The following is a 19117-nucleotide window of genomic DNA, read 5'->3' as shown; positions in this document are numbered from 1 at the left end:
AGGGCCTGTAGTAAAGTAAGCATTTCACTGTTAGTCTAAACCTGTTGTTTATAAAGCATGTGATGAATCACATTTGATTTAGAAGATTTGATGTGTGGAGGAAGGCTACCTGGCTCATTCAGAAAACTCCTGGTGGATGGTGGATGATTCGGTCGATCTTCAGTACTTGAGTGCGCACAGAGAGCCGACCCCTGTCTCGCTATTGTCAACACACTTATTGATAATTGTTGCCTTTCTTCCTGCCTTTTTTTGTTATTGTCATTCATTGAGTTTGTTGTAAAAGTGTATGAGATACTTTTCTTGTTTTTAAAAAGAGTTGAAAGCAGCATCCCCCTTCACTCCACACCTTTTAAAGCTAAGGACTAGGAGGAAGCTTTACATACAGAACCTAACAGTCTAGCATTCTATTAGTGTCAGTTTGTTGAGTGTCTCTTCTGCTTTGATCCTTGCCACTTCCAGTGGTTTCAGAACATGACAGGTGGCAGAAAACCGATATCTAGTCTGCCTAAAGAGCTGCAGGGGCAAAGGTCAACATACTATTGAGCTGCAGGGGCAAAGGTCAACATACTATTGACACAGATGTAGTATGTGCATGTTCTCAAACGTTTCTTGATTTTAACGATTGCCATGAACTCGTGGTGGCGGTGCTGTAGTTTGAGGCATGTGCACTCTCTCACACATGCATACTGCTCACATGCACACGCGCTACTCGTATGAACATGCTCGTATGCACACACACACGTACTTACACAGCACACGCGCATTCTGCAAATGTGTAAACAGGTAAATTCATTTGCTTCTTGCAGAGGAAATGGTGCCAACATGGAAATGTGTGATTTTTGTTTTTGACCACCCTTTCATAGTGATGTTTGTTAGTTTATCACTTTTCATTTTGAGTTTAGTGGCCCAGTGGTGTGCTTAGTGCATGTCTATTGATCTTATAATGATTGTTCTTGGCAGAGGCTGCAGCTGATGTTGTCTCATAAAAGGTGATGTGGACTGGCTACACTCTCTCTCTTTCGTGTCCATCTGTAGTGAATGGTTTAATGGTTCCTTTGGCTCCACTCTCTCTCTCTTTCGTGTCCATCTGTAGTGAATGGTTTAATGGCTCTTTTATAAACATGTGCTAAAATGATCATGCACAAGAGGCTGTGGCATATCATGAATTTGGCAGGGGTTATGTTGTCAGGCAGAATGTTGTCACTAATTGAATGTTCCTGCTTGCTGATTGGCCAGGAGCGAAATATCAAAGACCCATATGGTGTGCTGATGTGCACTGAAGTCCTTTGTTGGCTCGCTCCTACTGTATTCCTGTCTGTCTTCTCCTCCCTCTCTCAAACCTGTTCCAACGTTCTACTAAGCCAACTTCCTCTCAACATGGAAAATAAACCCGATTTTTATGACGCTCCCTTTGTTGTCCTGCTTGGTATGACGTGCGCATGCCATTATTCCTGTCCCTGCTCCCTCGCTCTCTCACCCCTAAACCTGCCCCGGATGGAGGGAGGGAGGAGGGAGAGGGCGGAATGCAGGGTGCACCGTGGACCTTTAGCCTTGTAAATGCCACCTACTCTCTTTGGAAACAGTAACGCAGTAATGTACATGAAGCTGGACTAGCTCTGGGAGTGGACAGGAAGAATACTTTGTTTATTGTTCCATACAGTCAGGGCTCTCTTGGGGCGAGAGATGGAGATTGGTGTTGAAATCGTGAAGTATCACTCCGCCTGCATCATGAATAGCAGTATTCAGTAGAGGAGAGGCGAGAGCACGAGGACACAATAGCTTTAAGTTTTATGGTGCTACTGTTGCTGGAGCAGATTTTGGCACGGAGTCTACGGCATCACACATACAGCTGCAGTGCTTGCTTTCCCCATCTGAACTCTATCTCTCTCTCTCTGCTCACTCTGTTTCAAACTCTCCCTCGCTCTTTCTCTGCTTCTCTCTTTCTATTCACACTTATTCTATTTTTCACAGTCTCTACTTTGTTCTCTCCCACCTCCACCTCCCACTTTCCTTTCCCTCCCCTCTTTCTATCACTTCATCTCCTCTTCTCCCAAATTCCTCAGGTGTTAATTCTCCAGTCCTCACAACTTTCCCTGTTTTCACAAAAAAAAAATATATATATTGTGATCATCTTGCTCTGTGGCCCTGGTTTATAGGCCTAGTTCTGTATATGCCTAGTTTTCAAAACAATGCCATTTGTTTTCCGAAGGGCTGTTAGGCATTGCCTTTGACACTTGGCCACCGTGGCTACTGCCTGTCACCCTCTTGCGTCTGTGGTGACGTCTTAGGGACATTATCTCCCATAAAGCCTCTGTTTGTTTTGGCTGCCTGGGACCTGATAATGGCCCCATTACTGGAGAATTAGGGCTCCTGTGCACTTCGCTGGAAGACCCACTGTCTGGAATCTGGATCCTACCCAGCTGGCAACTCCTCCTGTTCCCTGCTTACTCTCCGGTCGTGGTGTTCCACTGGCCAGGCTATTTTTAGGACTGCTGCATGAGGCTTATGTTGTCATCACATTGGCTGGGTTCCCATTCAGTCAGTCAACTTCGGTACAACATACTATGGGGAGTCGCACTGTCGCGACTTCGCTTGAAGGATCTACAATCGCGCTTGACAAGACCAATGAAAACTACGCCTCGTTGGTAGCCCCACCTTTCACAGGCGATGAGCGTGAGGCTCGGATTCATTCGTTCAGTTATTCCGCTCTTCACCTCAGTGTGAACAGGAATGATTCACGCTACTAAAACAAACAATTGGAAAACGCGATGGTCTTATATTGCGCCAATTAAACTACCCCATAGTGGTAGAGCATGCTCACTCCCTGGATGTTGTGTGCTGAAGTTTGTATTTGCTTCCTTATCAAGAACAATTAGTTATTCTTCAATTTGCTGGAGGAATGAGTAAGCTGGCTAAGAAAACAACCGAGATGACGATGGCTAAGCCGGGTTGGGTGTCGAGAACATGCCCCCAGTTATGCTGTTATACTAGTTCTCTGAAAGATATTCACGATTTGTGTATAGTTTCTCTTACCTTGGAACACGCTTAGGCGGCCCTCACTCTAACCAGTCCGTGGACACATTGCCATGTACTGCGTGCAAACTCCCTGAAAAGACTAGCATTGTTGACGAAGCTTGGAGTTACCAATAGTGACTTTCCTTTTTCCGGATGTCTGTGCCTTGGCTGGGACAGAGGTGCAGGAAGCGGTGAGGGAATTGGGGCAATGTTCAGAACAGGTGGAATTAGCATCCCAGCAGGGAGATAGTATGGCAAGCTATCTGGTTACCTAGCCCTGTACCTAGCCCATGGCAATGCATATTCTATGCTCCCTAACAAGCACTGTCACTTTTTGGCTGCTCAGCTGGATAAGGTGTATCGTGCAGAGGGGGTGGCTGCCCGATCACTGTCATCTGTCACTGTGCTGCAGGTTTACCAGACAGAATTGCTGGAGGAGCTGGGCACGGCTTTGGCCACAGGTAAGCCCCACACAGAGCTCCTGGATGAGATCCATTCTGCGCATGTCCTGGTGCACCGCTAGGGAAGAGCATGTGGTGGCACAGCATGTGGAGGGACAGACAGATGTAGCACGATTAGCCGATTGCTCCCATTGGGTTGTTCGGCCCTGGAGACTATGCAAGCCAAAAATAAGCAGTTAGAGGCGTTGCCCGCTTTTCTCCCTCGGTGGTCCTTTGGATGCCGGGGAGGGGCACCTTCCAGAAGGCCGACAGGCAGAGCTCCGCCGGCCAATCGGGATACGTCACGGATGGTCGAAGCACCCGAATCCAGAGTGGATGAGGCTTCAGGCGAACGTTTGCATCTAAATACATTGTTTCAACCCAATTGTTTTCGAGTTCAACATGTGAGTTCAATAAAACATTTCCCCAGACACAAGGTTAAAGAGAATGGTGCCGATTCTAAATAAAAATACATTTAAATGATTTCTCACAGTCCACGAGAGGGCATCATGCCCCCTCAGATGTCACTTCATGGGAGACTTACTGCCTGCTCCGACCAATGGCGCGCATGTGTAGTGTCGCCCTGGGTAATGCAAACAATGGTGTCGGGTTGGAGGCTACAATTCAGGATGGCTGGTACAGTCTGTATTTCCCAAAAGGGATGGGGTTTTGCGCCCCATTCTAGATATGCGTGCCCTGAACAAGCATCTCAGAGTTTGTAAGTCTAAAATGCTCACAAACCGGCGGCTGTTACGGTCCATGTGTCCCGGTTCACCACCTTCGACCTAAAGGATGCGTACATTCATGTGCCCAGTCACATAAAGTTCCTGAGGTTCCATTGCGAAGTGATAGCTTGTCCCTATCGCCTCGTGTCTTTTCAAAGGTGGTGGAGGAGGCTCTGGCACCTATGAAGGGCCAGGGGCTGAGTGTGTCTGGACGATTGGCTGAGAGCAGCAGAGTCAAGGGAACAAGCAGTGTTACACACATCCAGGCTGGTGTTCCATGTTCAGTCTCTAGGTATTATTGTACACCAGCTGTCTAACCCCATTGCAGCGCATTCCATTCCTGCGTCTCAAGAAAGACTTATGCGTAAACCACGCTTTTCTATGAATGGACAGTGTGTCCGGTTTCCAGCTCTGCTTGGCCCAATTTTGGTTGGGGCGCACAGTAAGTTTTTGCAGGTTCCTGCTTCTACTGGGGATGATGGCTTTCCCCTGGGACTGTTATTGATGTGGCTGTTCCAGTGTTGGGGTGTTAACAACATGCTTGGATGCATCTCACCACCTAAACTGGTTGATTTCAGGTGTCCTCGACATGCCTTCAGTAATGGCCTAGTGGAGGGATCCCTGGCTACTGTCTCAAGGGGTTCTCATTGGCCAGGTGTTGTCCTGCAAGGTGGTCATGACAGATGTGTCCCCCTAAGGCTGAGGTATGCTGTTCGAGGGTTACTCAATTCGGGGAGTATGGACGTACCATCGACAAGCAGGAGGGGACTCGGTCCCTCCCCCTTCCCACCTGGGCTCACTTCCCATTGCTGTTGCTGTGGAGCAGTGTGCATTTCCTCTCAATTCGAGCAATGCATGTTCCTGGTTGGCCCTACTTGGGTATGGATCTGCTATCTGCGGGGGGTTGGTATCTTTCTCAGCAGTGGAGGCTACACCCCTGAGTAGATGCCCAGATATGGAGAAGGTTCGGCAGGGCCGACATAGATCTTTACGCATAGCGAGAAGACATGCAGTGTCATCTATTTTCCTCAATGAAGGACCCGAGTGCCCGGTTGGGAAAGTACACTCTGGTTCACCAGTGGCCTCGGACCCTCTACTCATTTCTGCCAATGGTTCTTATTCAGCCCACATTGTAAAGGGTGCACCGGGAGGGCTTGTCATTGATTCTTGCAGCTTCCTGTTCACAGAGATCATTTGCATTTTAAATGGGGACCCGTGGCAACTTCAGTTGTGCAGGGACCTGTTGCCCTAGGTGCACTGGCGGGTTTGGCACGCAAGGCCAGAGATTTGGTTCCTATGGGCCCCGAGAGGGCCAATCTGATGGCTAGAAGTTTACCTCACAATGGTATGCTACCATTCAGTCTGCAAAGGTACCCTCCAGAAGAGGGCTGTCTCCAAATAAGTGGCACGCATTTGAACTCTCGTGACAAGATAAAGGATTTCAACCTTGAGTTCAATGCTCTGAGAGGGGCATCCTATGTTCCTACAGGAGCTTTTCGAGCAGGGTGGGACTTATCCACACTAAAAGTGTACATGGCCTCTATCTCATCCTTTCATGGGGGAGTTTACAGAGTCTCACCGGGGGCTCACACCCTGGTTGTGTGATTTCTGAAAGGTGTACAACGTTTCAGACCGGTCTTTAAACGTATTGCGCCCACAAGGGACTTGGCACTGGTTTTGGAGGCACTGTGTGCAGGTCCCTTTGAGCCTCTGGAGTTGGTTGCATCTGACGATCCTCCCTTACAAAACCTCCATGCTCATGGCTTTGGCCTCGGCTAAACGTGTTGGGGACATCCACGCGTTATCCGTACACCCTTCCTGTACTCAGTTCTCCCCGGGCCACTCTAAGGTGATGTCCCATGACTATGTCCCATGACTTTAATGGCTATGTCCCTTGGCTATGTCCCATGAAGTCATGGCTATGTCCCATGACTTTCATGGCTATGTCCCATGACTTTCATGGCTATGTCCCACACGTCCTTCGTTTTTGAGCTATTTCCCTTTTCACCTTCAGAAGAGCAACAAAGGTTACATGCCTTGTGTCCGGTGCGAGCCTTACGCACGTACGTTGAACAGATACCTTGCAAGCTCAAAACCCAACACTGCAGTGATAATAACAATATAATAGAAAAAAATAACAAGGTAGAACAAAAACACAAGAAATAGAAATTAGAAGAACACAAGAAAGTATGTAAGCATAACACAGGGCATTCGAAAATATTCAGACCCATTCACTTTGTCCAAATGTTACGTTACAGCCTTATTCTAGAATGTATTCAATTGTTTTTTATTCCTCATCAATCTACACACAATACCCCATAATGACAAAGCAAAAACAGGTTGTTAGAAAGGTTTGCAAAAACTCAAACCCAAATGGAAATATGACATTTACATAAGTATTCAGAACCTTTACTCAGTACTTTGGTGAAGCACCTTTAGCAGCGATTACAGCCTTGAGTCTTCTTGGGTATGAGGCTATAAGCTTGGCACACCTGTATTTGTGGAGTTTCTCTCATTGTTCTCTGCAGATTCTCTCAAGCTCTGTCCGGTTGGATGGGGAGCGTCGCTGCACAGCTATTTTCAGGTCTCTCCAGAGATGTTCGATCAGGTTCATGTCCGGGTTCTGCCTGGGCCACTCATGGACATTCACAGACTTGTCCCAAAGCTACTCCTGCGTTGTCTTGGCTGTGGGCTTAGGGTCGTTGTCCTGTTGGAAGGTGAACCTTCGCCCCAGTCTGAGGTCCTGATCACTCTGGAGCAGATTTCATCAAGGATCTCTCTGTACTTTGCTCCATTCATCTTATCGATCCTGACTAGTCTGCCAGTCCCTGCAGCTGAAAAATCACCACAGCATGATCTATGCCTCGACACAATCCTGTCCCGGAGCTCTATGGACAATTCCTTCGACCTCATGACTTGGCTTTTGGTTTTTGCTCTGACATGCACTGTCAACTATGGGGCCTTATATAGACAGGTATGTGCCTTTTCAAATAATTTCTAACCAGTTGAATTTACCACAGGTGGATTTACCACTCAAATCAAGTTGTAGAAACGTCTCTTGGATGATTAATGGAAACACAACCAAGGGTCTGTATACTTATGTAAATAAGGTATTTCGGTTTTTTAAATTTGCAAACATTTCTAACAACCTGTTTTCGCTTCGTCATTATGGGGTATTGTGTGTAGATTGATGATTTATTTATTTTTAAAAATCAATTTGAGAATAAGGCTGTAATGTAACAACATGTGGGAAAGGCGAAGGGGTCTGTATACTTTCCAAATGAAGGTCAGTCAGTTCCAATACCATATTTACAATGTGCAGGGATACTGGAGTAATGGAGATATAGGGGTAAGGTGAATAGGCTTCAGGATATATAATAAACATTCTGTCCTTTCCTCCTTGTGATTATGGTCTTGTGATGTGGGGCAGGTGCCTGCATTCCCCTTCACTGAGGTCATGGAGAAGAAACTGTCAGTTGACACAAGCTATTTATAACTCAATTCCGTGCATGGTTCAATGGGGAAATTCCATTAGGTTTACCCCCAACGCTGAAGCAAAATTCTAGTGCAATGATTCAATGGCTTTTAAAGACCCCTTCTCCACACTCGGGGAAAAATGATTCTGCACATAAATGTAGTTCTTGTGGAAGACCATGACAACAGTGTGTGTACGGTCTCTAGTGCCCTGTTAAAATATTAAACAATGCACTTCCTTTCTTGAAGAAATCACTGGCTGGAATGATGAAAGGTCAGAACTGTTTGCATTTCTAAGATGCTTAGGCCTACATCAAGTAAAGGGTGAACAAGGATAGCTTTTTTTACAAGTTGGTCGTGCTGAGCAATTCACCATGTGTGTCAGTTATACAACTAATTCAATTCCATTTCGTTACGTTTTCCTCTGCGAGCTCAATGCGCACATGCGCTGCAGTTTATCCTGAGGTAAATCAGATCATGCCGGTACTGTGCGATGTAGTAGGGAGATGTAGCTTCCAACAGGCCAATGTTCTACTGTGTTTCTTTTACGCCCGCTACATAAGAGACAGAAGATTGCTTGATCAAGATGGGATACATCGAGAGCAGTTGCTTCGCGATGTATTGGTATTCAACAGCCATAAAAGTACATTATAAGTTGGTGATTCCACGATTCCAATATTTTTGGTATCTCATTGTTCTGGCAATTCTAACATAGGAACTTCATTGGGTGGAAGGACATTTCAAATGCTGAAATTGGAAAATGTAGCCCCCTTTTAGAACTACAGTTGAAGTTGGAAGTTTACATATACCTTAGCCAAATACATTTAAACTCAGTTTTTCACAATTCCTGATATTTAATCCGAGTAAAAATTCCCTGTCTTAGGTCAGTTAGGGTCACCACTTTATTTTAAGAATGTGAAATGTCAGAATAATAGTAGAGAGAATGATTTATTTCAGCTTTTATTTCTTTCATCACATTCCAAGTGGGTCAGAAGTTTACGTACACTCAATTAGTATTTGGTAGCATTGCATTTCAATTGTTTAACTTGGGTCAAACGTTTCAGGTAGCCTTCCCCAAGCTTCCCACAATATGTTGGGTGAATTTTGGCCCAATCCATATGAGAACATTAGAGTTTCTCAAACACGTAAAACATTTTGGAACAAAGTTTTAGATTTTCTAAACAGAGTTCACAAGATCCCGCCATGTCGAGTTTCCATCACATTTTCAACTCTACTGTTTCGGCACAAAAGCTGTTGTGTTATTAGTAAATGTGACCACTCTAGTCTTGACACCTGTGCTCTAGCCAACAGCTCACAGATACAGTACAGAAAAGTTGTGCGGGTAGGAGGTTATTATGGATAATATGTTTATTTGTCAAACGACAGTCAAGCATCGATCATAATGTCACCAGAATCAGACTCTCAATATTTATTGGAAAGGAGCACCAAGATCAACGTTCACTATCACCACCCTGTGAAGTTCTTCGTCAGTTATTTAATTGTAGCCTAATAAACTGCATGATTTCCTGAGTCGTAGTGGGAGGACCACACACCATATCATAATATCAATATTTGCGCTGCTTCTCAACACACTGCTCGCTTAACCTGAAAGCCAGCCTGCACCAATGTGTCGGAGGAAACAAAGTTCGACTAACGACCGAAGTCAGCTTGCAGGCGCCCGGCCCGCCACAAGGAGACGCTAGAGCTCCTAAAGCCCCCCCCAGCCAAACCCGAACGGAGCTGGGACAATTGTGCTCCGCCAGGCACTGCCGTGGGTCTCCCAGGCACAGCCGGCTGAGATCGAACCCCAGTGCCTTAGACCACTGCACCAGTGGGAGGTCACATTATACATTTTACCGACATAAAAAGATCCCACCATGTCAAACAAACAAATTATCTGTCGGCATTTGTAAAATTATACAGAAGCTTCCTGTTTCCGTCAATGCGGTCCTGAATTATTTTTTTAGTCAGTATGACTTAACTGGCATAAAATTGTGGATGAAAACGTGGTTAGTATCGAGGATGATGTCTTATGAGTTACCTAAAGTTACTTAAAAGTACTGATTGCCGGAAACAGGGAACACAATTGCACACATTTCTCTTCTGAGGGAAACAACGTATTCAATTCTGTGAACAAAACACTTAACAGTGAATTTTGTATTCACTGATGACATTTTTATTTAAAGTTTTGCATAAGTTGTTATAAGATATGCAAGTCGGGTAATTAGGCAAGAAAATGATCATTAGTTCTGTAAATGTATTTAAGCATTTGATCATCGCTGTCCTGCTAGACACGTTTCCACACAAATTGCTTGTACACGACTGAGAAACTGTATTCAGCACATGTGAAAAAGAACATTTGATTTGATTTATTCGCCTACGAGATATTGTCATGCCAATGATTCTACGACAGCGATGTTGAATGCAGAAATAGTCCAGCTAACAGGATAACATTTCTTCCCAGAGGCGGGCATTCTATCTCTAGAGGACACTTTTATGGCTGCTCTGTCAGTAAAGACTCAACATGGGTTGAAGAGTGCATGGGGCAGAAATGAGCCTAAAGCAATTACATGGGAATTTGGGATTTGTCGACTCTTCTGAAATGAGTTCAGTCTAGAGGCAGCTGTCTAGACAGAGCTGTGTTGTGCTGTTGGACCAGAGCTTGCTGAGCATTGGGTGAAACCTCTAAAAGCAACACGACCGTTTTTTAATAAAGAGCGCCTGTGTGCATGTATGTCTGGAGATATGTGTGGACAAGGAAATGACTGTATGAGTACAGTACTGGACAAGTGTCTTTTGTGTGTGTGAAACAGAAATATATCAAGTAATCTTCCGTAGTCGGTGGAGGTAGTTCGCTGGCATAGCGTGACGAGCCACCTGGTCTGAGACCAGAATACTTGTGGTGTGTTATGGTGGCTTCCAGAGATAATATCAGGACTTAAGGTCAGCAGGCTAACACGGTCTTGGTGTACCAAGAACACAGGCCCTTAATGATTACTTTTTTGACTCTCATTTGCCACCAATGCTAATACCAGACTGGGTGGGGTCACCCAAGCTAAGTTGTCTCTGGAACCATGCCCTCTTCTTTGGGTGGTGCACTTTTTCCTCATCTTTTACCCCAGAACTGACGTCACCAATGTCTCACCCCTGCAGCTTTTTCTCTGTGAACCTACTAATGGTACAGCTCAAATAACCACTCGGTTTATGAAGTTACTGAACTCTCCCTGCACTACATTCTTCCAAACACTGGAACCTTGTGAGTTGTCTGCATGATCTAATCTTTCTATTTTTAACATCCACCGACTACTGTTCGAGTTGTCCGAGCTATTCGATTGGCCTAGGTGACAAAAGGTATCCAACAGAAAGACTGGACCAGTGCAGTCCCAACCAGTGTGCATGACAACAGTTGCTTGGCAAGCTAAAGGCTAAACAACTCTGAGCAGTTTTTCTGGTGGGAATGGAATGATGTCATCCTCTCTAGCTCCTCAGTGCCTCGGTGTTTCTCACACTTCAACAAACACAAGCTCCTACCATCAGCAGCTTTTCTGTTTCTCTCTCTCATCGACTCGTAAAACTATCCTACTTTACTCAGCAAAACCAATGGTCTTTTATGGCGTTCGGTAAACTGGGTAACGAAGTGAACACGACAAAGTGTTTACTGTAAACAAGTGATTGCCAGCGGGGCTGCTCTTCTATGAACCACAATGATGGTGTTGTAGGAGAAAACTATTTTATTTTATTCACAGACTCAGCTGGAAAATGCTCATACTGGCAAAAGAGCACGGCTCGACTGGTGTGAACAACTACTTTGAGCTTTTCCCCTGCAGACAAGGGAACTCCTGCAGCAAACATACAGCTGTAGGATCTTAATTTGAGACAAACTTGCCACAGCAGGAAAACAACACTGCAGCAACAGAAAATGTGAATGATGGATGTGGATTAGCATTAATTAACCATTTTTTGTAGGGGTTGATACATTTTTAGTAAGGGAACATTTCAAATAGGAAATTATAAACTTCAGAGGCACTTTTAAACCTCAAGTACAGTACCTGTTTTAAATGTCCTGCATTGCAGGAAAGTTATCCTGCAACAGGGGGATCAAATTCAGATCTTACACCTGTGGAGTGAAACTGAAGGTGTTTCTCACCCTTTGCCTTGATGACAGCGTTGCACACTCTTGGCATTCTCTCAAGTGTGCCTTGTTAAAAGTGAATTTGTGGAATTTCTTTCCTCAATGTGTTTGAGCCAATCAGTTGTGTTGTGACAAGGTAGGGGTGGTATACAGAAGATAACCCTATTTGGTAAAAGACCAAGTCCATACTATGGCAAGAACAGCTCAAATAAGCAAAGAGAAATGACAGTCCATCATTACTTTAAGACATGAAGGTCAGTCAATCTGTAAAATTGTGCAGTCAATCTGTAAAAAGTGCAGTTGGACTTTCAAATGCAGTCGCAATAACCATCAAGAGCCATGATGACACTGTCTCTCATGAGGACCGCCACAGGAAAGGAAGACTCAAGAGTTACCTCTGCTGCAGAGCATAAGTTCATTAGAGTTACCAGCCTCAGAAATCAGTAATTAACTGCACCTCAGATTGCACCTCGCAGAGTTCAAGTAACAGACATCTCAACATCAACTATTCAGAGGAGACTGTGTGAATCAGGCCTTCATGGTTGAATTGCTGGAAAGAAACCACCACTAAAGGACACCAATAAGAAGAAGGGACTTGCTTGGGCCAAGAAACACGAGCAATGGACATTCGACTGGTGGAAATTTGTCCTTAGGTCTGATGAGTCCAAATTTGCGATTTTTGGTTCCAACTGCCGTGTCTTTGTGAGACGCAGAGTAGGTGAATGGATGATCTCCGCATGTATGGTTCCCACCATGAAGCTTGGAGGAGGAGGTGGTGTGATGTGTGAGGGTTCTTTGCTGGTGACACTGTCTGTGATTTATTTAGAATTCAAGGCACACTTAACCAGCATGGCTACCACAGCATTCTGCAGTGATAAGCCATCCCATCTGGTTTACGCTTAGTGGGTCTATCGTTTGTTTTTCAACAGGACAATGACCCAAAACACACCTCCTGACTGTGTAAGGGCTATTTGACCAAGAACGAGAGTGATGGAGTGCTGCATCATATGACCTGGCCTCCACAATCACCTGACCTCAACCAATTGACATGGTTTGGGATGGGTTCGACCGCGGAGTGAAGGAAAAGCAGCCAACAAGTGCTCAGCATATGTGGGAACTCTTTCAAGACAGCATTCCTCATGAAGCTGGTTGAGAGAATACCAAGAGTGTGCAAAGCTGTCATCAAGGCAAATGGTTGCTACTTTGAAGAATCTAAAAACACTTTTTTTGGTTACTACATTACTCAATATGTGTTATTTCATAGTTTTGATGTCTTCGCTATTATTCTACAGTGTAGGAAACAGTAAAAATAAAGAAAAACCCTTGAATTTATGTGTCTAAACTTTTGACTGGTACTGTATATAATTTTTATATGCCAAGACTATTAAATCAAGAGTAGTCTGATGGGTGACAATATTAGCCTATCACTTGTGAATGATACCCCACTTAAGGCAAAAAAGCTTAGCGATAAAAAAAAAAAAACATTGTCGCACAACTCATGTAGCCTAGCCCATAGGCCTATTTGTATTTGATAAGGTTTGTAATCACAACTAAAGTGGCCAAATAACTTCGCAAAATGAAGCACATTAATCTTAAACCCGAGTGAGTTCCAAGTTTGGGGAAGATAATTTTCACCATATAAATGCACCTTTTATAATAAAAGCATTACAAGCATAATCACATTTGCGGTCATTTTTGAGAAGGGTGTTGTCCTGCTAATGGTACAATCGCGGTTATACCCACAACTGTCCCAGGCTATGCTTGGAATATTTATTTCTTGCACAGAATAGAATAGGTCAATATTGTACTATGGGGGATAGTAGACATAGGCTCGTGTTTTTGCTGTTCGTTAGGCCTTTACTCATCCTGTTGGTTGACGAAAAGTAAATGTGGACAGATCTTCCAATATCTTCATGCGCCTCGGAATTGGATTAGGACGCTTGCAGTTGCATCCCTGATGTGTCTGTCTTCACTTGTAGCCTGTGAGAAAGACCCGATCACATGATGGATAGTCATGTGAGTGAGAGGTGCCTCGTAGCACGCAGCCGGAGAAGGGAATTCTAATTATTATGTTCAGCCCAAGGGCACAACGGCCACTGGCCACAAAAGGGTTTATTTAGGGGGCGTTACGGCCACACAAAGGGGATGCTGCTGGGAAATGCGATGCATTATCAAGTGCTTGTCAAATTGTGAGTGAGATACTGATGAATCGTGTCCTTCTGTAGCTCATTTGGTAGAGCATGGCGCTTGTAAAGCCAGGGTAGTGGGTTCGATCCCCGGGACCACCCATACGTAGAATGTATGCACACATGACTGTAAGTCGCTTTGGATAAAAGCGGCTGCTAAATGGCATATATATATTATATTATTATTATTACAGCAAATAACAGAGCAGAGATCACGACGTTCATGCAACTTTTTTCAAATCATCATTAGAGTCGCATCATGCAGCCTTACAGTGTATTATTAATCAAAACATATAGCCCAATGTTTGTATCACAACTAAAGTTACATAAATAACTCTAAATTCAGCATATAGGAGTACCTGTTTCTTTGTTAAACACTCAACACAGAATAGCCACATGTGCGCATAATTTGGAGGAAATATAATTTGTATTTTACTCAGCTATGTTCATTTTACTCAGGTACATTCAATTGTATTCTTCATACTATAAAATAATGTGAAATAATGCCAAATAATGCCAAATAATGCCAAATGCCAAAAATGTCTGCTAAATGAACTAGGGTAGCCCATAGCCATATATGCTATTCTGTTGTTATGAAATAGACCACATTTTACAGTTATTTGCTTGACAATCACAGGCTGACAACATTTCATGACCGCCACAGCCCTATCTACTGCCAATGTTTGTCTGTGGAGATTGCATGGCTGTGTGCTCGACGTTATACACCTGTCAGCAACGGGTGAGTTTAGCCGAATCCACTAATTCGAAGGGGTGTCCACATACTTTTGCCATGTGTAGATAATCCTCTAAGAAAATGGACCTCATGTCTCTATCATAATCTGTTCAAGAGTTATTGGAGTTTTACCCTTGTATGATGGCCAACATTTGTGTGACTAAATCAATGGAGGCCAGAGAAGAAAAAGTGGTAAAAAAATAAGGAAAATTGCATCAGCTCGGCTGGATGCTGTGCGAGAATGAACTACCTAACAGGCTCGTATTCCCGTTCAACTCGTCATCCTTCTTCTCCAAGACTTCTCACAAAGACAAGCGTGTCTCTGTGAAATGTCAACGGAGCATTGAGCGTACCGCAAGCTTTTTATCTTCAAAGCTTTTTAGATTTAATTCAGCTCGTCATGCAAATGTTGCTTTTTGCCACCTGCAGGAATAACTTTGAAGACTCCCCTTACTTGCTCTGACTTTGCTGATATATACTTTATTGAGAAAACGTGTACTTACTATGACCGTGATATGTGGTTGTCCCACCTAGCTATCTTCAGATGAATGCACTAGGACGCTCTGGTTAAGAACTTTGGCTAAATTACAAAAATGTAATGTAATGTAAAAAAAAGGAAAGTGTTTTATAATGTAAGGAAGTGATATTTCATCACCAACGACAACCTAATATATGTGAATCGTAATAATCTAGCTCGCCAGCTAGTTTAACAGCAAAAAATCACCTAAAACGAATGTTATCAAGCTAGGTGACTAACTGTCAATTCTTCATGGCTAGCTTGCTAGCTAGTTAGCCCTACTGACTTGATCTATGCACAAGCCCCATAATAAGAGAATTGTAGGCAGGTAAACATGCCAAAATTAACACAGTATATATTTATTAACGTATCAAATATTGTAGTAAGGCAACATATGAGCTGTGAGAGTTTATTTTATTTAGCTTAAGCAAAAATAATGGGTTTTGCCTAGATGGGATACAGCATTTGTCAGATTTGACTTTTTGTAGCAGTTTAGGAGAATTTACACAGCAGGATAGGTGCTCCGTTTCGGATAGTTTGATTTGGACTCATTCTCCGACCCTCCTGTGCTCCAATGTGCGTGTTCGGAGCACGGTAATATGCATATTGAAAAACACCCTGTGTTTGTGAGGGAGAGACCGATTTTGGCTCGCAGCCCAGGGCTTTGAACTCGAAAAAAGTTCAAAGAGACAGACTTCTGTCTAGACTCCAAATATCGCGCCATTACACTGTTTCCATGCAAAAGAGGAAACTTTGGCGTCACCACTTGTTTGGCACACGCCCATAGCCTCACACGATGTCTATAGACAACTTAAATGAACACCTTTCAATAAGCCATAGCCTTCTATAGATATAATCATGATGACGTTAAATTATTGGGAAAAAAACTCCTGCAAAAATGTTTGTTTATAAGTGCTGGCGTCAGGCAAAGCTGTACAGCTGCACACATATTGTCAGAGGTGTCAAGTAATATGCTGAATGTAATATAAGTAATTTAGCAGATGCTTTTATCCAAGGGGACTTACAGTCATGCATGCATTTTACATATGGGTGTTCCCGGGAATCAAACCCACTATTGTGGCATTGCAAGTGACATGCTCTATCAACTGAGCTACAGAGCCTATTCAGAGCAAACTCTATTCTTTCTAGAGACTCACAAGGACTCCCAAGCATTGTGCTTGGAATGTAATGTTAATTAATAGCGTGTGTGTGTGTGTGTGTGTGTGTGTGTGTGTGTGTGTGTGTGTGTGTGTGTGTGTGTGTGTGTGTGTGTGTGTGTGTGTGTGTGTGTGTGTGTGTGTGTGTGTGTGTGTGTGTGTGTGTGTGTGTGTGTGTGTGTGTGTAAGGTACAGTAGAATAGTGGGTCCGCTCTATTCCGTGCTGTTGGTGGTCCTGTTGAGGTTTACATATGAGGGCTGGAGGGTGGTGTTGGGGGGACGATGGGGTGTGCTATGTTATGGGGTGGTCCTCTCTCTGATCCCAGGCGGTAGAACTACTGTATGATGAAGCCTGTGTGGCCCCATGCCTTGGAGTTACTGCAGGGGGATGGGGGTGCCCTCCCAAAGTCAATTAGGATGGTGGTGGTGTTGGTTGGCGTCAGATTAGAGGCTTGCCAACCTGACTCACTTGGGCAGGTCTGAAAACTCCCTTTCACTACAGGCTGGTTGAACTGGTCTTTCGAAGCCACAGAAGAGTTTCAATGGTTCGGGGGCGACAGTTAATTCAGGTACCATCGCTGTACGAGGACTCAGTATCCAAGACCAGCTTACCTCTGCTACACAGTCATTTGGTAAGCTGGTCCTGTATACCATATTCTGTTCTTTGTAAGCATGCACTGTCAACTTCTACGAATTTCAGGTTGAATTTAAATATTGCCAAGTGACAGCCAACATCAACTGACTGCAGCACTATCAGAATCAGCAGAACCCCGTTCGACCTAGGTAATGCAAGCACGGTCTTCCTTTAGGGACAACGGAACACAATTAGCTAAACTGCTCTGGCCTACATTTCCTTCTTTCCAAGAGCAGGAAATAAATATCTGGTCGCTGTTTACTGCTTCCAGGAGGGGTCTTTACTTTCGCCAGTGATACTCTAACGGTGTTCTTTAACTTGTTGACTGTGAACAGGTTGCTCTTTTCATTGTGGCAGTATTTGCCCTGCTCTGAATATTACACAATGAGTCTCTCATCGTGGTTTCTAAGGAGACCAAGGATGCTGGAGTAATTGATTTTTTTACAAGGAATAGCTAGTCATTTATTACCAGAATATGTCCCCAAAAAATATGGTATCACGCTTTTGTCCGAGGACGATGCAACATACTTTTCTCCTCTGGTCGTTGACTGTTCAACTCCGTTAGCTTGGGTCATTATGTCAGTTAAACACCAGGAAATGACCCAGCAAAAAAAACATTAGGTGGGAAAAGGGAGTTTTTACCCCTCAGAACTCTCGGCCAGAAGAGTCTCCGGAAGAGTTAATAAGAAACACAGCTGCATAGTTTTTTTGTTGGTTTCAGATGGATTCATCTTCACTGGCATGCGGGGTTGGCAGAGATTGAACTTGTGGCACTGACTCTTTTTTAAATGTTTTACATTGGTTGTATTGTACACGGAAAGCTACATCAAGAAAGTAATTGAAAGTATCTGACATATTTATTGCAGCAACAAAGCTTTGAAGTTCTATCCTTATTGTCTCCCACTTTTTCCAATGAGCTATTTTTGCTCCGGAGCGTCGTGCTTTAATCAGTCAGGCCAGGAAACAAGAGTCCTCCCTCCTTCCTGGACACTAAGAGAGATACAGTGGACTCCTGTTGTAGCATCAAAGCCCTCAGAAGGGACCACATCCTGTTGGGCACAGGGGTCAATCAAAACAACCCAATCACTCTAACCAATGGAGGAACAGGAGAGCTTGACTCCCAGCTCTGGCCCTGTGCACACTTTTGTATTTTGATTGTTACGTTGTGTGTAAAGTCCTTTACTTCTTCTTCATCTTATTTATTGCATTTCTTTACAAACTCTCCTATGACATTCTGAAGACTGCACTGATTGCAGACGTTTAGTTCTTACATTTCAGTCTGCGGCAATTCCTCGACAGTGTGTTTGGAATAGGAACACACTGTAGGACTGTTAACGGTGGATGCTGATTGGCTTAGTTGAGGATTTGAGTAACACCACCGGTCTCAGCTTATAGAGCACATGGAATGAGGCAGACCTTTCTTTAATGGAGGTAGTGCTCCATTTATGTGGGCCTCTTTATTGCACATGTGATGCTTCTGTTTATTACACAATATATTCTGCCGAAAGGTTTCCTGTCTCTGGCAGTAAAAGATAAAGTGTGTGTGTGTGTGTGGGGGAGGGAGGGAGGGAGGGGAGGGAGGGAGGGAGGGAGGGAGGGAGGGAGGGAGAGGGGGGGAGTGAAAAAGACACCGAAACCAGAGATCCCAGGAAGCCGAGTAGAGGATGTGTCCAGGCATGTTCCCAACGTCCCTGTAAATGATTATCAGGAAGTGGAATTATAGCTCAGAGAGAATGTCTCCTCCAAACCAACTGTGAACTTCACCCCACTGTTCACGACCACTCAGGACTATACTTTAGATCCGATGCTCTACTTTGGTGCACTTAAACTACCTTCTCTTATGTAAAGGATATTTATATATATATTATTTATATAATATTTATAAAAGATATTTTGCTCAGTTTGGCAGTTTCCACCACCTTACTTTGGGGCAGCTGCTCACGGCGTGTGTGTGTGTGTGTGTGTGTGTGTGTGTGTGTGTGTGTGTGTGTGTGTGTGTGTGTGTGTGTGTGTGTGTGTGTGTGTGTGTGTGTGTGTGTGTGTGTGTGTGCGTGTGCGTGCGTGCGTGCGTGCGTGCGTGCGTGCGTGTGTGCGTGCGTGCGTG

General features: G+C 44.2%; 1 protein-coding gene across 4 annotated transcripts in view; it reads left to right on the top strand.

Annotated features, from left to right (window-relative positions):
* gng12a (guanine nucleotide binding protein (G protein), gamma 12a) overlaps positions 1-19117 on the top strand; it is a 55159-nt gene that overhangs the window by 33221 nt on the left and 2821 nt on the right. The window contains exon 1 of one of the 4 annotated variants that reach the window (XM_046320675.1): positions 7096-7154. The exons of 1 other annotated variant lie outside the window; for it this stretch is intronic. In XM_046320675.1, coding sequence (XP_046176631.1) covers positions 7135-7154 — 20 coding nt within the window. In that variant the 5' untranslated portion in view covers positions 7096-7134. Of the gene's footprint in view, positions 1-7095; positions 7155-16927; positions 17012-18752; positions 18856-19117 lie in introns of those variants that run through there. 2 more of the 4 variants (XM_046320677.1, XM_046320674.1) reach the window with 2 other exon arrangements.

This window comes from Oncorhynchus gorbuscha, linkage group LG22 (assembly GCF_021184085.1).
Source record: "Oncorhynchus gorbuscha isolate QuinsamMale2020 ecotype Even-year linkage group LG22, OgorEven_v1.0, whole genome shotgun sequence".
Taxonomy (NCBI): Eukaryota; Metazoa; Chordata; class Actinopteri; order Salmoniformes; family Salmonidae; genus Oncorhynchus; species Oncorhynchus gorbuscha.
This window is presented reverse-complemented; position numbering and strand designations above follow the sequence as displayed.